The sequence below is a fragment of the Mustela putorius genome, unplaced genomic scaffold (genome assembly GCF_011764305.1).
Source record: "Mustela putorius furo isolate JIRA1106 unplaced genomic scaffold, ASM1176430v1.1 tig00004007_pilon_pilon_pilon, whole genome shotgun sequence".
In the NCBI taxonomy this organism is placed as follows: domain Eukaryota; kingdom Metazoa; phylum Chordata; class Mammalia; order Carnivora; family Mustelidae; genus Mustela; species Mustela putorius.
Window position 1 is genome coordinate 12,769,418 of NW_025422145.1, and position 20,402 is coordinate 12,789,819.

A 20,402-nucleotide genomic window follows, 5' to 3' on the forward strand; every position below is an offset into this window, starting at 1 on the left:
AGGCAGAGGAGGGGCTGGCAGTGGGCTTGGGGTCCTCCAGTGACCACCTTAGCTATGGGAGGGACACATGGGGGTAGCCAACCTTGGCGATAGGATAAGGAATGAGAGCAGGGGGTGCTGGGGCACGGCTCTGCCTCTTCGTGACTGCAGGAAACCATGGTGCTGCGGGTCAGAAGCCCCAGGGAAACACTGAGAAAATGGCAACACTCCTAGCGTTGTCCACTGGAGGAGTCTGGACAAGCACCCCAAGACACGAATCCACCACTGTACGCCTGTGCACGTGGCTTCACTGCCCTAAGAGCCCCCTGGGCTCCAATCAACCCCTCCACCCCCGGCAACCACCAGCCATCTTTATAGTTTTGCCTTTTCCAGAAGATCGCCGAATTGCCTTCCCAGACTGGCTTCCTTCATTCGCCCCTTCGTGTGAGTGGACCTGCCCTTCGCCCCCTCTCTATATCCAGGTCACAAATGAGGACACCAGCGCACAAGCAGCTCAGGCGGCCTGCCCAGAGTCACACAGCCAGTAAGTGGGCGAGCTCAGGCCGCAGCCGGGCCCGGTTCGGATCCACTGGCCCCCCACATCTAAGCCACGCTTCTGGCATTAAGGGCTTCTCTCAGTCTCTGGGAACAAACAGCCCTTCCGAGCCCTTCCTGGAGGCCAGGCCAAGGGCCACCAGCAGTCTGGGGAAGGACAGAGAGTGGGTACCTCCCCGTCCCCAGAGGCTCACTCACCTGTCCGCGGCCAGGGTGGCAACACGGCAGACAGCAAGCCTGGCCCTCTCTTCACAGCTCCCGGCGGCAATCCCAGACTCCATGAGGAAACAGGAGGTGCGGACCGGTGGGGAGGCAGGCCAGGGCCGAGGCCCCGGCCCCCCGGCAGGGCAGGTGAAAGCCCTCGTGGACCTGCTGGCCGGAAAGAGCAGTCAGGGCTCCCAGGCCCCACAGACCCCAGACAAGACACCACATGGTAGGCAGATGGAGGGTCTCCCCGGGCCCTCCCCCTCCACCCTTCACCCCTCCTCGATCTTCCCCAGCCCTCCCCTTTGGCCTCTGTCCCACAGACTCCAGGATACAGAAGTGCCAGGAGACTCTGCTGAACAGGGCAAAGGGAAGCCCGGAGCTGGGTGGCCCCTCGCCCAGGCTGACCAGCCTCCTCCTGGTGGAGGGTCTCACGGACCTGCAGCTGAAGGAACACGACTTCACGCAGGTGGAGACCACACGTGGGGACTGGCACCCGGCTAGGACCATCGCCCTGGACAGACTCTTCCTGCCTCTGTCTCGAGTGTCTATTCCACCCCGAATCTCCATCACCATCGGGGTAGCTGGCGTGGGCAAGACCACCCTGGTGAGGAACTTTGTCCACCTCTGGGCCCAGGGACAGGTTGGCAAGGAATTCTCCCTGGTGCTACCCTTGACCTTCCGAGATCTCAACACCCACGAGAAGCTGTCTGCCGACAGACTTCTCCGCTCCGTCTTCCCGCACGCTGGCGAGTCTGGCCCGGTGGCAGCAGCCCTACCCCAAATCCTCCTGATCCTGGATGGCCTAGATGAATGCAAGACCCCCCTAGACTTCTCCAACACCATGGCCTGCACAGACCCCAAGAAGGAGATCCAGGTGGACCATCTGATCACCAACATCATCCGAGGGAACCTCTTCCCAGAAGTTTCTGTCTGGGTCACTTCCCGCCCCGGCATGGCTGGCCAGATCCCGGGGGGCCTGGTGGACCGGATGACAGAGATCCGGGGCTTTACGGAGGAGGAGATCAAGGCGTGTCTGGAGGAGCTGTTCCCGGAGGACCACACCCTCTCAGACTGGGTCCTGAGGCAGGTGCAGGCAGACAGGGCCCTGTACCTGATGTGCACGGTGCCGGCCTTTTGCCGCCTCGCAGGGCTGGCACTGGGTCACTTGAACCGCAGCAGGCTGGGGCCCCAGGACGCGGAGCCGTGGACCCCCAGGACGCTGTGCGAGCTCTACTCTTGGTACTTCCGGATGGCCCTCGGTGGGGACGGGCAGGAGAAGGGCAAGGCGAGCCCTCGCATCGAGCAGGTGGCCCACGGCAGCCGCAAGGTGGTAGGCACGCTGGGCCGCCTGGCCTTCCACGGGCTGGTCAGGAGGAAGTACGTGTTCTATGAGCAGGACCTGAAGGCATTTGGCGTGGATCTTGCTCTGCTGCAGAGCGCCCTGTGCGGCTGCTTCCTGCGGCGCGAAGAGACCCTGGCCTCCGCCACGGCCTACTGCTTCGCCCACCTGTCCCTGCAGGAGTTCGTGGCAGCCACCTACTACTACAGCGCCTCCAGGCGGGCCATCTTCGACCTCTTCACCGAGGGGGGCGTGTCCTGGCCCCGCCTGGGCTTCCTCACGCATTTCCGAGGCGCGGCCCAGCGGGCCATGCAGGCCGAGGACGGGCGGCTGGACGTGTTCCTGCGCTTCCTCTCGGGGCTCCTGTCTCCGAGGGTCAACGCGCTGCTGGCGGGCTCCCTGCTGGCCCAGGGCGAGCACCAGGCCTACAGGGCCCAGGTGGCTGAGCTCCTGCAGGGCTGCCTCCGCCCCAACGAGGCCGTGAGCGCCCGGGCGGTGAACGTCCTGCACTGCCTGCGCGAGCTGCAGCACCCGGAGCCGGCCCGCAGCGTGGAGGAGGCCCTGGAGAGCGGGGCCCTGGCGGGGCTCAGCAGCCCCCAGCACCAAGCCGCCCTGGCCTATCTCCTGCAGGTGTCGGACGCCTGCGCCCAGGAGGCCAACCTGTCGCTGTGCCTCAGCAAGGGTGTCCTCCAGAGCCTGCTGCCCCAGCTGCTTTACTGCCGGAGCCTGAGGTGGGTGCTGGGGTCGGGCTGCGCCAGGCGAGCAGGCAGAGGGTGGGGGGTCCTGGAAGCTTCCTCCCCTCCACCACACGCCCTGGCTCAGCATGCGGGGGCGGCTGTAACCATGGTGGACCACAACGTGCATGGGTTAAGGCATCAGAAACTTACTCTCTTGCAGCTCAGGAGGCCAGGGTCCCAAATCGAGGAATTAGCAGGGCCAAGCTCCCTCTGAGAGCCACAGGGAAACAGCCTTCCTGCCTCTCTAGCGGGTGCTGTTTGCTGGCTTCCCCAGCTTGTCCACACATCGCTCCCATCTGTGCGGTCTCACGGACTCCTCCTCCATGTCTCTGTCTTCGTGTAGTGCCCCCTCGGGTGAGCACACCAGTCATGCGGGGTGACAGGCCCAGCCTGCTCAGAATGACCTCATCTTAACTAATTACATCTGCAGTGACTCGGTTTCCAAACAAGGTCATTTTCTTGAGGCACTGGGAGGTCAGAACACCTACCTGTCTTTTGGGGGAACACAAATCAACCTCCAGCACCCTCCAAACCATCCCCGTGCTGACGGAGGCCACACCCACTCACCCCACTCCCAGCCCAGGGCCCACCCAGCACTCTGCACCTTCGGAAGGCTGCAAGGCCAGGGCCATTCCGGACTTGCGAGCAGGTGCCACGTCCTCAGGAGGAGGACAGCTTGCACCTGTGACCCGCAGGCTCACAGGGTGTGAGGAAGGATGACTGGAGAGATGTCTCAGTAAAACAGAGAGCGTGGTGGGTCTACCAGCATGGACCCCTGAGCTGCGTGCCAGGGGCTGGATCGCGATGGAGACATCGGCCGGGGTGCCTCTGGCGCCTCCACCTGCCCACGGGCACTGGTCCAGCTCACAATGGCTCTTTCTCCCGCAGGCTGGACAGCAACCAGTTCCAGGACCCCGTGATGGAACTGCTGGGCAGCGTGCTGAGTGGGAAGGACTGTCGCATTCAGAAGATCAGGTAATGTGGACCCAGAAGCCCCTGTCCGGAATGCCCACCTGTTGCACAGGGACTGGGGCTCCTTTCCCATCCTCCTCTCTGCTCAAGCGGCCAGGGATGCTTTCAGGTAGAGGTGCCTTTGAAGCATGTGGCCGGGATGCACGCTGCTTATTTCTGCCCATTCCAGAAAGTTCCAGAGGCTCAAGTGCCTCATCTGTGAGAAAAGGGAAGGATATAGTGAGGGTTAGATGCTCTCTCATGGACTTGGAAGTATGTCTCCGAACACTAACGTTCTGATGTGGAGTCAGGCCGGGTCTTCTCTAAGCTCTCAAAGTGGGACCTCAAAATAGTACGAGAGGCACACGATTGCATCGTTAAATAAAATTTCAAAGTTTTTCATTGAAAACTGAATTTAAATTTAAACTTCTATTAAAATGCAGAAAACACAATTTAAACATTGCATCTTAAATGTTGTAATTAGATGAAAGTCTTAAACTGTCAGGAAAAGAGATTTCTGTTCTTATGAAACCTCTTCTTGTGATAACATTTCTGAATTGGGGTAACACCAGGGTTTGGATCTGAAATGATGGGTGAGCTGGGGGTGGCTTGATCTAGGGAGGTGAGTTTGGGGCACAGGATCCAGAGAGGAATTCCTCATCCTTACTAAACCTCCCTCTGGGTTCTGAAATCATCTTTATCTGAGAAAACAAAAACAAATGTGAGATGATTCAGGAGAAAAAGAAGTCAACCGAGGACAGCGGTGAGAGCGGTGGGCTCTGTGTGGCCCTGTACAGTCACCTCTCTGCCTAAAGAGGGTGAAAATGGGATGACAACAGTACCTGTGAGTCCAGGGTTCCCCATGACCCTCCTCAGGCTCCATGATTCACTTGAAGGACTCACAGAACTTGGAAAGCTATTGTACCCACCATTGTGGTTCATCACACCACAAAGATACAGATGGAAATCTGCAAAGAGGGAAGGTGCGTGGGGAGGCCCCGGGGAGACCAGGTGAGTTTTTGCTTGTCCCTCCTGGTGCGGTCATATGCACAGTGTCTCCCTCTCCCGGTGACCACGTGTGACAGCACACATCAAGCATTCCCAGCAGCAAGGCTCACCCAGGCTTGTCCATGGAGTTTTCATGGGGGGCTGGGCATAGAGACACACCTGACCGCCCACAGGGAAGCCCCTCCAGGGGTCAAGATGTTACTGTAGGGGGTAGAGTGGGGGGGCGAGTCCCTCAGGTAAAGAGAGATCAGCTTTCAGGAACTGGGGGCCAGGTTAAGCCTTTCTGCACACTAACTGCCCCTTCGGGTTGTCGAGCAGCTCCAACAGGTTAATGCGAGGGAAGTGTAAGGCCACACCAGGCACAGGGGAGGCACCGTACAAGGGCCAGCCATTATCAGCAGGATTCTCTTTGTCTTGGGCCAGAGATATAAATGCAGTCCCTTTGCAAGAATCATGATAATGACAACTTTTCATTATTTTTTCCTTCATGGGAGCCTTTAGCCAAATAGTCAACTTCTAGTGTTTTGCATAAAGGAATCTGGAGAACGCTCAGAATATTTTCTGAACAAAAGCCCAAATTTCCTCTGTGGCCACATGCTCTTCTTCACCTCCCCGTAGCTGGTCCTCAGGGCCACATCCCTCTGTGAAATGTTCAAGGCACACTTCAGAATACACACAGGGCTCATGGAACATTACTTATAAAACGTTGTAGAAGTCCTGGGTGGAGGGCGGACGGAGGCATTCTGGAACTCAAGGACGTTTATGCAGACGGCAGTCTGGATGAATGGCCTTCTGAGGTTAAGCAAAAGAACCCTTTTTAAAAGTGTCGATCATGGGGTGCCCGGGTGGCTCATTCGGTTGAGCATCTGCCTTCTGCTCAGGTCACGATCTCAGGATCCTGGGATCCAGCCCTGCATCTGGCTCTCTGCTCTCCCTCCGTACTCTCTTTCTCTCTCTCTCAAAAAAAAAAAAAATCTTAAAAAAAATGATCTATCAGGCAGGACCCCAGTAAGAGCTGGGAGGTGCTGGGATTGAAAGCAGTGGGGTTCTTGGTTCCCCCTCAGCCTCCAGGGATTCCTGAGGCTTTTCTGATGAACACCAGGGGCCCCTGAAACACAGCTTGAAAGGCCCTGGGGATTCTAACTGCATCCCCGGGGAAGCTCCACAGTTCTAAATGCCCAAGAAACTATGAAAAACGTCAACAGCCACCATTTCTGAAACTGGGTCCATGAAGCCATGAGGTCCACCAGCTTCTTCCTGAAATCACCCTTACAGGGCAGACACAAGCGTTTTTTGGTTATTGGTTGTTTTACATTCAAGTTAGCTCTGTAATAAGTACCCTCTTCCTTTCTTGCATTAGAAAAAGGGCTGGGGCCGGTGGTAAGCCAGAACTATGAATTCAGCCACCGGTCCATAAGAGCAGATTATTAAAGCTTTAGGAACTTTTGCAAGCTGGGAGTGTGTGAAATGGCCGTGGTGAGCGTATTTTACACCACGGAGATTGGCCAACGCTACACATCTGTGTTTCTGTTTCGGTTTCTTGCAGCACAGCGCTGTGCGGGGTCTCTGCCGGGGACTTCTGTCACTGCCCGGGCTCTCTGCGCACTGTTTGTGTAGAAGCTGCTGTGCCAGATTCCGGCCCAACTTAGCCCTGAGGCTCTTTGCCTGAGTGAGGGTCTGTCCCCCCACTCGGACCCTCCCTTACCTGGCCCAGAGGTTTTCCCGGGCTGGACACTTCCATGCCGTGCCTCGCCTCATCTCCACCTGTGCCCAGGCCCTCGTGACGCTGGTGAAACCGAGAGGTCTGGATCGCAAGCCTGGTACTGAGAAAGAGGCAAGGAGATTCACAGATCTGCAATAACCACTCCTCTCCCTCTCCTTGCCCAGCTTGGCTGAGAACCAGATCAGTAACAAAGGGGCCAAAGCTCTGGCCAGATCCCTCCTGGTCAACAGAAGTCTGACTTCTCTGGAGTAAGTACGACACGAGGCCAACCTTCCACCATTGGGCCCCAGACAGCTTGAGAGCCATCTCAGGGAGTCCCCCAGACCACGCTCTCTCCTGGGTGGGGAGTTGTATCTTTAACCTGTTACTTTTTTCATAAAAAGATTTTAAGAAAATGTAGAAAAGTTAATTAAGCTTGTTAAGTCTAGGTGACAAGATATGCATATTGTGTTCACTTTGGTATGCTTGAAATTTTTCGTGAAAGAGACTTTTTTACATTAAAATATATTAGGAGATCTGCCAGTTTAAAAGAATCCTTTGATAATGCTTTCATAAAAATCTCCCCCAGTTGTCTTCTGCATTATAAAAAAAAAAGGGGGGGGGGCACCAGGGTGGTTCAGTGGGTTAAGCCGCTGCCTTCGGCTCAGGTCATGATCTCAGGGTCCTGGGATCGAGTCCCGCATCGGGCTCTCTGCTCAGCAGGGAGCCTGCTTCCTCCTCTCTCTCTGCCTGCCTCTCCATCTACTTGTGATTTCTCTCTGTCAAATAAATAAAATAAAATCTTTAAAAAAAAAAAAAAAGTCACAGCTAAGCAAGCGAAGTCCTGGCTCCTTCTCAGTGGTTGGGACCAACCCTGGGAGGCCCGGGATCTCGGTCCTGAAGCTGGTGTTCTCCTCCCTGCTCTCCCCAGAGAGCTGGTCCAAGGCCAGTCTGTTAGACCCTGCTTTCTTCTCCCCATACATGGGGGCCATACTGGGAAATTCCTTACTTGTTCACCTAAATAAGGGTCTCTACAAAATATGAAATCCTAGACCCCAATACATTATTTTCAAGGAGGACAGATTTAAAGGTCAGGTAATTTCTGTTCTTTTTTTTTCCTCCCTGGGAATTGGATTAAAAAACAAAACAAAACAAACCCCAGTTCTTTCTCTCTTCCCTCCGCCAGCCTCCGCAGTAACTCCATTGGACCTCAAGGGGCCAAGGCTCTGGCAGATGCTCTGAAGATTAACCGCACTCTGACCTTTCTGAGGTATGTGCTGTCTGCCCCCGGTCCCAATCCAACCGATGGGAGGACCCAGAAAACCCTCTCCCAGGTGCCAGCGTGGAGTGGGAAATGATTCGAAATGGTGGCCATGCTGTACTGGCTCCCGTCTAAGCCGGCACCACACCACCTGACCTTGTATCCCACGCAAGTTTCAGGTTTCAGCTCTTCCCTGGTCATCGTCCTTGTGTTCACAGCCTAATCAGGGGATGGAGAAGGCAGTGTGGGGTTGTACGGAAGTGGAAAGGCAAGATAATCTATGAGGAAAACTTCCTGTCCTCCATTGAGGGGGATACCCCAAGGCCACGGTGTCAGAATGTTCCCCTGAGGTGTTTTCCAGGACATTGGAAAGCCCATCTTCCAGAATATCCTTTGCTTCCTGTGCTTTTAGGGGCCTGAGGTTGTATCTGTCCTTATATGAATGTGTATTGTCACTTGTTTTTTTCATTTATTTTTATTGGGGTGAAACTCACCATTTTCAAGTATACATTTCACTGGCAGTTAGCACATTCACAGTTGTTCATTCATCACCTCTGTCGGGTTCCCAAATATTTCCATCACCCTAAAAGTAGACCCTGTATCCATCAGCAATCACCTCCCATTCTCTCCCTCCCTCTAGCCTCGCCCCTCCCGGGCAGCCACCAGGGACTGCTGCTTTCTGTCTCCATGTTTACCTACCCTGGAGATTTCACATATATAAAATCCTTCAATAAGGCCCTTTTGTCTGGCTTCTGTCACTGAGCATCTTCAAAGCTCATCCACATAGTGGCAGGTGTCAATGCTTCATTCCTGTTTCCAGCTGAGTCATATTCCACGGTACGGAATTCCACTGTGTGGACTGTATAGACAGACCACAGTTCATCCATTCATCAGCTGATGGACACGTGGGCTGTTTCCATCCTTTGGCTCATGTGAATAATGCTACCGCACAGTCGTGCACGAACATTTGAGCACCTGTCCTCATTTCTTTAGGACAGACACCTACCAGTGGAACTGGCCGTGTCATATGGTAGCCCTGTTTGACCTTTTGAGGAGTTGCCAGACTGTTTTCCACAAGGTCTGGCCCATTTTACATTCCCACCAGCAGTGCGTAAGGGTTCCAATTCTTCGACGTCCCTGTCAAAACCTGGATGGCAGTTAAGTCTACTGATAACCTACTTATTGTTACCGGGATGCCAGGGACACCTTGTTCCCCATCAACAGACAAATGCTTAGAGACCCAGAGGGAATCCTGAGGCCAGAGCAGCACTGGGAAGAACCAACTGTTCCCAAATCCTGTGTGGTGGGGAGCAAGGGCACAGAGCACTCAGTGGCTCCCCCACCATTGTCCTTCCGCCTCATCCCTACTTGGGCCTCAGTAATGCCACAGGAGAAGTTAAGGCCACCCCTGGACACACTCACGGCACCGCTGCTAACGCACTTCTCCCTTGCTTCCACAGCCTCCAGAGCAATGCCATCAGGGATAACGGAGCCAGGTCCGTGGCTGAGGCCTTGGCCGCCAACCGGACCCTCTCTGTGCTGCAGTAAGTGGACGTGCTGACCAGGACAGGGCCTCCTTCTTCTCTCCTCTCCTCCTCCAAGGGCCTCTCTGTTTCTGCAAGCAAGGATGACTGGGGAGATGGCCTGAGGCTTTCTGACCCATCTGGATGGTCCCTGGAAATCTTGATGTCCACTGTTTTTCCACAGAACAGGTGTTGGAAAATAATTAAAGATAAAGCCTTCTGCCAATGCAAAGAATCCTCTCCACAAACGCAGTAAAAAACGAAACAGCTTAGTTACCTGAATATTCAACTAGACCACAGCCACACCATTGGCCATCCAACAACCAGATGGCAAAGACCAAGAAATCTCACCCTTTCCTCCAGCCAGGCAGACACAACCCAAGATACGTGTGTTCGCAAGATAACTTGTTCTCAAGTGAGAGGACTGGACAGCACCATTTGTCGCACAGTTTTCCTTAAATTTGCCTAGTAGCTGGGGTAGCCATCTGTTTGCTAATTGCCTTTATGCAAAGGAAAAACCAAGCTTCTGTCTTTAGGACGTCGTGGAGTCATGCTATCCTCCTTGATGTGTACATTTCAAAGAGGGCTCCAAGGTCTCTATAAGGCTGTAAATCCGGCAAGAGGTTTATTTAGCTTTTAAAAAGACTTATACACTTCTCAAAGGACAGATTTATCATTGCAAGTTTTCTTAAAGAAACATTCGAGGGAAAGGAAGGTCTCTTTCCCTTTTAGAACCACAGCAAGTTCCCTTTTCTTAACAATGTCTTTAGCCTGACACAAGACAGGTCCTGCCTTCCCTGTCCTCCTAGGATAAGCACAGGTGCTCTTGGCAACATCTCCCCCTCCAGGTTTGGTGTAAAGGGAAGTTTTGGTGTAAAGGACCTAAACGGAGGGTCTGCCCTCGGGAGGACCGCAGGGTTGGGAGGAAGGCTGCTGGTCGGTCTAGAGGGAGGTAGACTGTTGGGTGTGGGGAGCGCTGACTAGGTAAGGAGCCGGCAGGACTCGCATGTCGAAGTCACCACCTGAGAGGTTCTGGATAGTCTGTGTCCTCTAGTCACTGCTTCCAGCTTCTGAAAGGGGAGGGCCCAGCTGTCCTTGCCTCTGACACCCCCCAGAATGATGTCAGCCTGCTGACATCACTTTGGCAACAACCCACAGACCTTTCCTAGAGACCGCTGTGCCAATGCTGCGGTAAATGGAGAGTGTATTCGAGTAGTCTCTGAGCTCTTGCCTTCAACCAGACTGTCCCTCGTGGGAATGGCTGTGGTTGGCTTTGCTGAAAGACCCTTCTCTCCCACAGCCTACAGAAGAATACCATCGGGCCTGTGGGAGCCCAGCAGATGGCAGATACCCTGAAACAGAACAGGAGTCTGAAGGAGCTCATGTGAGAAATGCAGAAAGGCCAAATTTGCATCCTCAGTGACTGGCACAGTGCCCAGCCCATCATAAATATTTGTGAGCATGAGGATGGACGAACGGACGGACGGATGGACAGATGGATGGATGTGTGGGTACAAGATAACTCCGGTTCCTGGGAGTGGGACGGTCTCAAACTTAATCTTACTGCCTTCCCAACACCTCCTGGCCACCTTCACGGACCGTATCACTATAAAGAGTTAGCCGTGCCCCCTGCTAGGGAGTCAAGGACTTTGCTCCCTCCAGCTCTTATAGGCCACAGGGAAGCACAGGTCACTTGCGGAGGCCACCAGCTACAGACTGAAGCTGAGCAAATGCACTGGGCACCCTTAATGCAACACAGGAAGCACAGCCCTGGGGTGCGACCCTGGACCCTGAGCCCGGGCCCCACCCTGCTAGGCTGCTCCGGAAAACCAGCTCGCCCCTGTCTCCTCTCTTGCAGATTCTCCAGTAACAGCATTGGCGACGGAGGTGCGGAAGCCCTGGCTAAGGCCCTGAAGGTGAACCAGGGCCTGGAAAGCCTGGAGTGAGTCTGCCTGACCACCCTCCAGGAGTGGCCGTGGGCAGAGGGTGACTCCCCTGCTTTCCCCATCAAGAAGGCGGGCTGGGCTGTCAGTGAGGACCACAACTTTGCCCGAACCCAACCAACCACCAGCCTGCCTTGAGCACACAGTGAGCTCAGTCTCTCCCCATGCCCGCCTCACTGGTCCATCCCACCGCACCAGCCCCATCTCCCTGGACAGCTGAGGCTGGTGTTGGTGGTGGAGTTTGCAGAGTGACAGGCACCGAGTGCCCCTGAAAAGCTGGCACAGGTGGCTAAAGAGGGTATCAGCTGAGTGACCTGGTGGGCAATGGGAGAGCTCAGTGTTGCCCCCCACTGTGCCCACATACCTGTGCCACTTTCTCTGGGGGCTACAAACACAACATACCCTCTGACCCCAGACGACTGGGAACCGCTCAAACCAAGGCAGAGTGTAAGCTCAGAGGATGATTATGCTCAACCCACCAGTCCCGACCTAGGTCTAGAACCTGGGGGACGGGGACAAGAAAGAGGGATGATGAGCAGAGCAGTGTGGGGCAGCACCTGCTCCAGGGTTCCCCAGCTCTGTTGAACCCGACACCTGCAGCCCCCAGGCTGGAGCAGGGACTCCCTGCGGGTCCCGGGATGGCCACCCCAAGCGCGTCCTGTCCTCTGTTTGCAGCCTGCAGAGCAATTCCATCAGTGACGTGGGGGTGGCGGCGCTGATGGAGGCCCTCTGTGCCAACCAGACCCTCGTCAGCCTCAAGTAAGTCCCAGCTTCCCTCTGAGCTGGGGGGTCCCTTTAGCCAAGGGCCTGAAAGGACTTTGGGACTTGGAAGAAGGCGCACCCCTCCCACTGCGGGCCTGTTCTGAAGTTTTCTCCGGTTGGGCAGCTTGGTTCTGCGGCCTCCCGCACACTGCCTGCTCTCTCAGAAGAGCAGAGGACAGCCGGGGCCCTCAGCTCCCCAGTTCTGCTGCTTCCCTCTAGCACCCCAGCCCCTGAGGCAGCCAAGCCTGCCCCCAGCCCCCTCACCTCTGAGGGGCTGTTAACAGATGCTCTTCCTCCCGATGGGTCCCCCCACTGTCGGTCCTCCAGGGGACATGCTCGGCTGGCTAGCCGTGGGAGCCCGGCTTGCTGGAGGCTCTTCACACCTTGGCTGTGATCACTCAAGAGGCCCAGGTCCCAGCTGAGGCTCCCTGGGCCTGAGCACCAGGGCTCGTCTCCCCAAGAGTCCCCGCATGTGTGGTCGGCAGCTCAGGGTCTCCTCTCTCCCCAGCCTGCGGGAAAACTCCATCAGCTCAGAGGGAGCCCGGGAGCTGGCGCGAGCTCTCTCCATCAACACCACCCTGAAGAACCTGGAGTACGTGAGTGGGGGGCAGCCTGGGCTTCCGACCGCCCCTTCAGCTGAGGGCCTCGCCTACCTGGAACCTTGGGGATGGGGAAGGGGAGGGCACACTCTCATGGCCTTGCCACTTTATAGGCTGGGGAAAGACCAGGTTGGGGAGGGGCAGCCAGGAGACGGAGCCTCTGGTGGCAACCCCTGCACTCTCACGCCCTAGTTACCAGTGGATGAGGTTCCTGGGGATGCTACCTGCCCCAGGCCCCTCCCCATGGAGATGTGGGAGGGCCCGGTCTCAGGGGTGGCTCAGTATAGGGATCGGAGCCTCACTGAGCTGAACCGGCCCCCCTCTCCATGCGCCCGTACGACAGGATTCGGTACAATAGCCGTAGGCACGTGCTTGGCACACACAGGTACTCAGTAGACAGGAGGTAGGCCGGTCCTCAGGGAGGAGGGGAGCTGGATTCCCGGGGGAGCAAGTCTGGAGCTCCACGGCCAGGTAGCTCCTGCTCACTCACTACCGTTCCCCTCCTCCCAGCCTGACAGCCAACCTCCTCCACGACCAGGGCGCCCAGGCCATCGCGGTGGCGATGAAAGAAAACCAGGCCCTCAAGTCCCTTCAGTGAGTCTCTGGCACCCCCATACCACCCGGTCCTCTCTGCAGAGCTGCAGGGCCGTACACCAGTGCGTGCAGGAGAACAAGTCTGGCTTTGGGGCCCTTCCCCGACATGGCCTCAGGGGCCTCCAGGGGGCTGTGCCCTGCCCCCTGCTCTGCTTCCTGGGGCTGATCCACTGAGAGGCCAATGGTGGGAGGTGGGCACCTACGCCATACTTCCAAGTGTCACAAGCGTCATGCAGAGGCCATTTGGAGTCTTTGAGCCTGTCCCTGTGCCCACCCTTAACCAGAGAGTGCTTGTTTCGACTAACCAGGGGCTGCAGGAGTTCTGCCCATCAGTGGCCAGGACCCCGTCCTGTGAGGACTCCTTCCCTACTGCCAGACCCTCCCGGGAGAAGTCCCCTCTTTCTAGAACCTCCAGACCCTCCTGGGTTCTGCCCAGGGCCACGGGGTCACACGTGTCTGTCTCTGCCCAGCCTGCAGTGGAACTTCATTCAGGCCGGTGCTGCCAAGGCCCTGGGACAAGCACTACAGCTCAACAAGAGCCTGACCAGCCTTGAGTAAGTGGGGCCTCTGCAGGGCCTGCAGGAAGGATGGGGGGGGGGGCGGGTGGCAAGGACATTCGAGCGCTCAGTGTCTGCCGGGCACACAGCCTCCTCTGCCCTGTTTCTGTTCTCATCTGCTCTAGCAGCTTTACTGAGACATAATCCATGTACCACAAAAACCACCCATATGAAACACACAATTCCCTGGTTTCTAGTATATTTAGAGTCATGCAATCTTCACCACCACCCATCACCCCCAGAAGACACCCAGACTCATTAGCAGTCACTCCCCACCACCTCCATGCCCCATCCCTGGCAGCCACACACCTGCTCTGTCTCTACAGTCACCTCTGCTGGGTGTCTCATTCACATGGGATCATACTGTACATGGCCTTCGCAACCGAGGTCTTCCGTTTAGTGTCACATCTTCTAGGCTCACCCGGCAGGGGTGGGGGGAGCATCACGAATCAGAGCTTCCTTCTTTCCTGCGGCTGAATCCTAGTGCGCTGTGTGTGTAGGCCACACTGGGTTTCTCCACTCATCCGCTGACGGACCTGTGGGTTGTTGCCCGTTTGGTTCTTGCAAATGATGCTGCTGTGGACGTTCGTGCACAAGCTTCTGTGAGCATGTGCTCCCACTTCTCGTGGCCACACAGCTGGTGGAATGCTGCGTTGAAGGGCAACTCTGTCTTTCACCAGGACATCCCACCTCTGGCTGGTTCCTCTGACTGATGATCTGGTGTTCACTAGGGCTCTGCCCTGGGCCATCTTCTCTTGAGTGGTCGTTTTTTCCCAGAAGCTCTCTTCTCCCAGGCTCCTTGCTGTCAAAGCCCTGGTACCCCCAAGTCTACCCCAGACCTCTCTCCAGAGTTCCAGACCCACATCATCCCTGCCCGCTCAGCACCTCCCTTTGGGCACCGTGTGGGAACTTCAGACTGCCCCAGCTACCTGCCCATGAGCCTGCTGCTTCTCTGCCCCCACCTCGTGAACGGAACCGGCCAGTCACACAAGCTGCAACACCGCCTCGGCTCTGGCTTCCCACTTGCGGCTCTCCTCCCAACGTCCCCATTTCCCTCTGTCCCCATGGCCAGTGGCACACCCAGTCCGTCCTCTCACAGGGCAGGCCAAAGATCTTTCCAAAACTTCAATCTGGCCCCGTTCTGGGTCAGTGAGATGCTTAAATGCTGCCCAGGGCCTGCAGAGTGAAGGCCATCCCTCAGCATGCCTTCCCAAGAAGGCCCCAAGGACCTGAGTCTTTTCTACCTCTTCGGACTCATTTCACACGCCGGGGACACAACTGCAATGCTTCGAGTTCGGCGGCTGCGCCGGGCCTCTTGCCCCATCCCATCCTTCAGGTTTTGGTTTAGACCTATTTCTTCTGGCAGCTTCTGTGACCACACCCGGGTGGGAGACCCCATGAAGTCCACCACGCATTGGCACGTGACCTTTGGTGCCTGCTCGTTCAGTCACAGCTGCCCACCCAAGACGGACCTGGGCCTGGACAGCCGTGGGGACACAAAACACATTGAAATCTGTTAAAATGACTAACGCACACCGCTCCCCTAATCCACTGACACCGACCCGAACTAAACGCTTAATCACTGCCTGCTCCAGGACCTACAACTTTACTCTAAAGCGGAAGAAGAAAGAAAACAAACACGTAAAACGCTGACCGGCAAGGATGGCGGGACACTGAGGGCCTTGACTTAGTTCTATGGCCGGCACTCCCAATTTTGTCCCTTCTCCCTGTGTCCCTTTTCTTGTTTGCCTCTGATGGTCCAGGTTCATGGAGACCCCGGAGCTCTCTGCATGTTAGGTACAAGGCCCTGGGGGCGGCTATCCCCAAGGCCACCCTGGGAGTCTGGTCCATGGTATGTTGGTCTGAATGAGATTGGGACGGTCCAAGGGGTCACGCTTTGTGTTCAGTTTACAGGAGAACGCCATCGGGGACGAAGGCGCCTCTGCAGTGGCCAGTGCCCTCAAGGCCAACACGGCCCTCACTGCGCTCTAGTAAGTGCTGATGTGCCCGGCTGGCCCCGGCTGGTTTTGCTTTCCAGTCAAGGAAAGTGTGTTTGATCCTCCTGGCGTTAGCACCTGGGACAATGAACAGGTGGAAAGCAAGAAGCAGGGGCTCGGGGAGGCCTCTCCCTCCCTCTCTCCAGGAGGCCACCTCTCCCTGCTGTATCTGGAGCATCCAGGGCTCTGTCCCAGGCACCAGACAGGGCAGGCAGGGGGCGCAGCTCCGGACAGATCGGGGCCAACAACCTTCAGTGCTGCGTTGCCACTTTCAGCCCTAAGTCTGGGGGTGGTCAAAAGGAAGGACAAGTATGCCTCGATGCTGGGCCGGGCAGGGTGTGGGGTGGAGAGGCCTCGCCTCTCCACATCGAAATCATCTCTTCCTACAGTCTGCAGGTGGCCTCCATTGGCTCCCGGGGGGCCCAGGCGCTAGGGGACGCCCTGGCCCTGAACAGAACCTTGGAGATTCTTGAGTAAGTATTCCAGTCTGCGGCTTTCATCTCTTGCCCAAAAGAGCCAAGCTGCTGATTGAAAATGAAGATGTAGAAGGGGAAAAAATATATATCAATTTACACGGAAACTCAGAAATCATTTAAATATCTTCACTTAGATCAAGCGTACCCCAGCTTCCCCATCCCCACTGCTTACCTCTTCCCTGGGAGTCACTACTGTGGGGCCTTCTGTCCTTACAGACCTGCTCTCCTTGGCCTTGGCCAGGCTGCACACGTCCCGAAGTCCTGGGTAGGGGTCTCTGGCCACTGATCTCTATGAGAAGATCCAAATTCTTGGGGGAGGGGGTTAAGCCCAGTGGGGCTCTCAGGCATGTCCCGGTGGTCCCTGCTTCTGTGGCCCTGGGATGCTGAGCATGGGGTACTGCTGGACGGAGTGTTGCCTCTCTCGTCTCAGCCCCTCTCTCCTTTCCTTGGGACAGAGGAAGAGGAGGGCTCCAACAAACCACCCAGGTTAGGCCAGCTTCACCCCTCCTTGCGTCCTGCTCCCCAGAGCCCATCTCTACTCGGTGCCCAGGAGTGAGAAAGGAGCAACCTCACCCCTGCGCTTGCTGAGTCCATGCGGCCCCTGCCCAGTATCCCATGCCCAGCTGAAGAGGCACGGTCTTCACCCCACAGCTGACCCCGTGCCTTAGGCTTCATATCTTTCCTGACAGCTTACGAGGAAACGCCATCGGGGTGGCGGGGGCCAAAGCCTTGGCAAATGCTCTGAAGGTGAACTCTAGTCTTCGAAGACTCAAGTGAGTGGCTGTAGAGACCCCCCAGTGCCCCAGGGCAGCAGACTGCTTTGTTTGATTCCCTCTGCAGCTGCTTCCTTCCAAATATCAATAGCTGTGAGGACCTCTTGCAGACGGGTTTGTCCACTCTGGCTAGCTTACGCCAGAGCTAAATCACTTAACATCTGCATTTTCGGTCTTCCACCTTCCATGGCACTTGGATGGGACCCCCGGGATACTTGTAGGCACTGGTCTCGGGGGTAAATGCCCCCTTCCTGTGGACAGATCAGCTCCAGAAGCATGTATTTCCTCCACGGCCCCCCAAGATAATGCAGCGCTGCTTCCTGGGGCGGGTTCTTCCGTGCCTAATGGCTCACGGTGGTGTCTCCATCTTTCCTCTGCCTAGTCTTCAAGAGAATTCCTTGGGGATGGACGGGGCGATATGCCTTGCCACTGCACTGTCTGGAAACCATGGCCTCCAGCACATCAAGTGAGTGGGGCTCAGCAGCACCTGCTTCCCTCCCATTCTTGCTCGCCCTTGGAGAGACTTGCAGCTTGGGCTCTGCTTTCCACCTGATTCTCGGAGCCGGCCGACTCCCGAGCCTTTCAGCAGCTCTGCAGAGAAACTCAGTACAAGGGGAGCCGTTCTGGCCTTCTCCATGGGAGGGACCCTGCAAGCATAGAGGGCTTGGCTGGAGCTCTGCATTTCGTGCTCCTCACGAAATGAACCTGCAGGCCTCTGGGCCTGGAGCCCATCTCTCAAGCCCTGTCCTAATCCTTCTTTTGCAGTCTCCAGGGAAACCACATTGGGGAATCTGGTGCCAGGATGATCTCAGAGGCTATCAGGACAAATGCTCCTTCGTGCACTGTTGAAATGTGAGCAAAACAAGTTCCTGGTGGACCCAGCAGGAGGACAGGCAGAGCAGCAGCTGGAAGCTTTGGAATGGAAAGACCATTTTCCGGGGCTCCTTCCTGTGGTCTGGGAGTGACGATGACCCACACAGAAACTGGTCTCCTGCAAGGAGGCAGGAAAGGTGCTGCCGGAGGTCACGAGCAGCTCTCCTGGACCCAGGCCAGTCCCGGCAGGGGTGAGCGGGATTCTCTGCTACGTTGCAGAGCAGGGAAGGGCTCCATCAATGACACAGGCCTTAAAGCTCAGCAGCTAAGAAGCCGGTGTGAACTCGTTTATACCTGGAGGTCTTCACACGCCCCTAACTTTTATTACTATTGCCCTTCTTCGCTGGTCACAGTCATCCCCCCCTTCCAACTCTGAAACGAGCTGCCACCTTCGAGCCTATACAGGGGATCCATCTGGCATTGGTGACAGAAGGGACCTCTTTTTTCTCAAGAATACAAGGTCTTAGGAGTATGATCCTTAGAGACACATAGAAAAATTATGAGAATATTTTTGAAGAGAAATGAAGGCTTTCATTACAGGATTCTGGAGAAAAAGACAAAAAAAGTTGTTGTCCAAGCTTCTTGCCATCTTTTATCCATTACAAAATCTCTCAAAGGCACAGATTGTCTGGTAGACGAGACGTGGGGTCTGGCACACGGGTTATCAACAGCACGGTAAATGTAGATGTCTTCATGATGTTCCTCTACGCTGGCTTCCAAAGCACTCCTGTGCGTGAAGTTTCTCCAGGAAGACGAGCAAGCTGGGCCTCCACGTGGTACAGGTTCCCTCGGTGTCTGTCTGTGAGGAAGGGGAAAAGATCCCGATGGACGCCACAGCTCTGATGCACTAAATAACCAGGGAAATGCTTATGAAGATTATGATGCAATTCTCACTTTAAAGTTTGAACAGGAAGCACTCTTCTAAATGGGCCTTTAAAACTGAGTATTTGGGCAAGAATCCTCGATGGATGCTAAAACTATGGATGAAAGTCTTATCAAGGGAGAAGATACTCGCCCGGCCTCAAAATTTCACCCCAGAAGGGATAGCTCTGAAGGGGAAAAATGCATCTTTAAAGATAGATAATTCTGCAAATGCTTTCTTAACAAATGATTAAACTTAACATCACCGATAAGGGGCCAGATGGACACAACAGGCCTCCGACAGGACGCCCGGAGGACACACCATGCCAAAGACACTGATTTGAGCCCATCAGGAAGGTACAATTGGACAAAATCCAAATCAAGCAGCATTCTGCAAAAGATAATAATAAAAACTAGTCTAACCTCTTCAAAAATGTCAGTGCCATGTAAAATACAAAAGGCTGTGGACTATTTTAAACTGTAGGAGATTGAAGAGACGTTAACTCCTTAATGCCAGATCTCTGAGTGGATCCTTGACTGAAGAAAAACAATCCACCATAAAGAAAAGTTATCTGGAAACAGGGGATGTCTGAACATAGGTCTTTTGTTGTATTTATGTGGATTGCTGGGTTTGGAAACACTTTTTTTTCTGGGTATAGAATTTTAGGCTGGTATTTAGCTCTTGGTACTTTCAAGATGCTGCCCTGTCTTCTGGTGAATGTAGCGTCTGGCTGCGCCCACCTAGTCACAAACCTGACGGATCAAATTGCAGTAGCCCAGCGGTGGAGAGAGCTGTGCCGTGCAGGAATCCAGCGCCAGGCAAACCCCAGGCCATGAGAAAAATCATGCTCTCCAGGGACTCAAAGAGCAAGCCGCACCAAAATGGGAAGGAAAGCCCCCTCCTTCTCCAAAGTCTCCCTAGCAGCCTACTGACAAGGCCCCCGCTCTTGCCCACTGGCAGAGCAGAGACATTTTACAAGGAATAGCTCCACCACCATGGGGCAGGACAGAGGGGAACTGCACTGAGGCAGTAAACCCACAGCCAGGGTGGTGGGACTTCTCGTTTTCTCATTTTGAACAGTTTCGACTCTTGCGTCTTCGTGGCCAGTATGTTGTTCACTTCTGCCGTGACTCAGTCCCAGTTGGCACAGTCTTTCTCTCACTTTTTTAACCTCCAGAAGTTCGGAGATGTCCTCACATCTTCCTTATCTCTTCTTAATATGCTCAAATCTCCCTCTACCATCTCAGTAAAAGGACGAGAGTTAAAAATATCTGAATGTCCTTTTTTTTTTTTTTAAAGATTTTATTTATTTATTTGACAGGGAGATCACAAGTAGGCAGAGAGACAGGCAGAGAGGAGGAAGCAGGCTCCCTGCAGAGCAGAGAGCCCGACGTGGGGCTCGATCCCAGGACCCTGGGAACATGTCCTGAGCCGAAGGCAGAGGCTTTAACCCACTGAGCCACCCAGGTGCCCCAGTCTTTTTTTTTTTTACACTAATTCTATCATCTGTCATTTCCAGGTTGTCTCATTTGAAGGCTATTGTGATCCAACTCCTGAGACAATGTCTTCATATTCTGGGTACTCTGATGCCCAAATCAAAAATCTATTTTGGGGCCTTATCTACAACAGACACTATAGAAATCACCATGTAAAAGATCGTGACATCAACCAAAGCCATCTCACTCTAAATGGTAGCATACGGGG

At 55.1% G+C, this 20,402-nt stretch overlaps 1 protein-coding gene across 7 annotated transcripts in view; it reads left to right on the forward strand.

Annotated features, from left to right (window-relative positions):
- Positions 1 to 19,968, forward strand: part of NLRC3 (NLR family CARD domain containing 3) — a 36,052-nt gene extending 16,084 nt beyond the window's left edge. For 2 of the 7 annotated variants that reach the window (XM_045072045.1, XM_004750547.3), the window contains 18 exons: positions 373 to 523; positions 790 to 967; positions 1,062 to 2,811; positions 3,706 to 3,792; positions 6,664 to 6,747; positions 7,665 to 7,748; positions 9,200 to 9,283; positions 10,563 to 10,646; positions 11,121 to 11,204; positions 11,881 to 11,964; positions 12,476 to 12,559; positions 13,077 to 13,160; positions 13,631 to 13,714; positions 15,625 to 15,708; positions 16,104 to 16,187; positions 16,880 to 16,963; positions 17,346 to 17,429; positions 17,729 to 19,968. In XM_045072045.1, the coding sequence (XP_044927980.1) occupies positions 814 to 967; positions 1,062 to 2,811; positions 3,706 to 3,792; positions 6,664 to 6,747; positions 7,665 to 7,748; positions 9,200 to 9,283; positions 10,563 to 10,646; positions 11,121 to 11,204; positions 11,881 to 11,964; positions 12,476 to 12,559; positions 13,077 to 13,160; positions 13,631 to 13,714; positions 15,625 to 15,708; positions 16,104 to 16,187; positions 16,880 to 16,963; positions 17,346 to 17,429; positions 17,729 to 17,819 (3,174 nt within the window). In that variant the 5' untranslated portion in view covers positions 373 to 523; positions 790 to 813 and the 3' untranslated portion in view covers positions 17,820 to 19,968. Of the gene's footprint in view, positions 1 to 150; positions 524 to 789; positions 968 to 1,061; positions 2,812 to 3,705; positions 3,793 to 6,663; positions 6,748 to 7,664; positions 7,749 to 9,199; positions 9,284 to 10,562; positions 10,647 to 11,120; positions 11,205 to 11,880; positions 11,965 to 12,475; positions 12,564 to 13,076; positions 13,161 to 13,630; positions 13,715 to 15,624; positions 15,709 to 16,103; positions 16,188 to 16,879; positions 16,964 to 17,345; positions 17,430 to 17,728 lie in introns of those variants that run through there. The other 5 variants (XM_045072046.1, XM_013055034.2, XM_013055036.2 and 2 more) reach the window with 5 other exon arrangements.
- Positions 19,969 to 20,402: the final 434 nt, after the last annotated feature.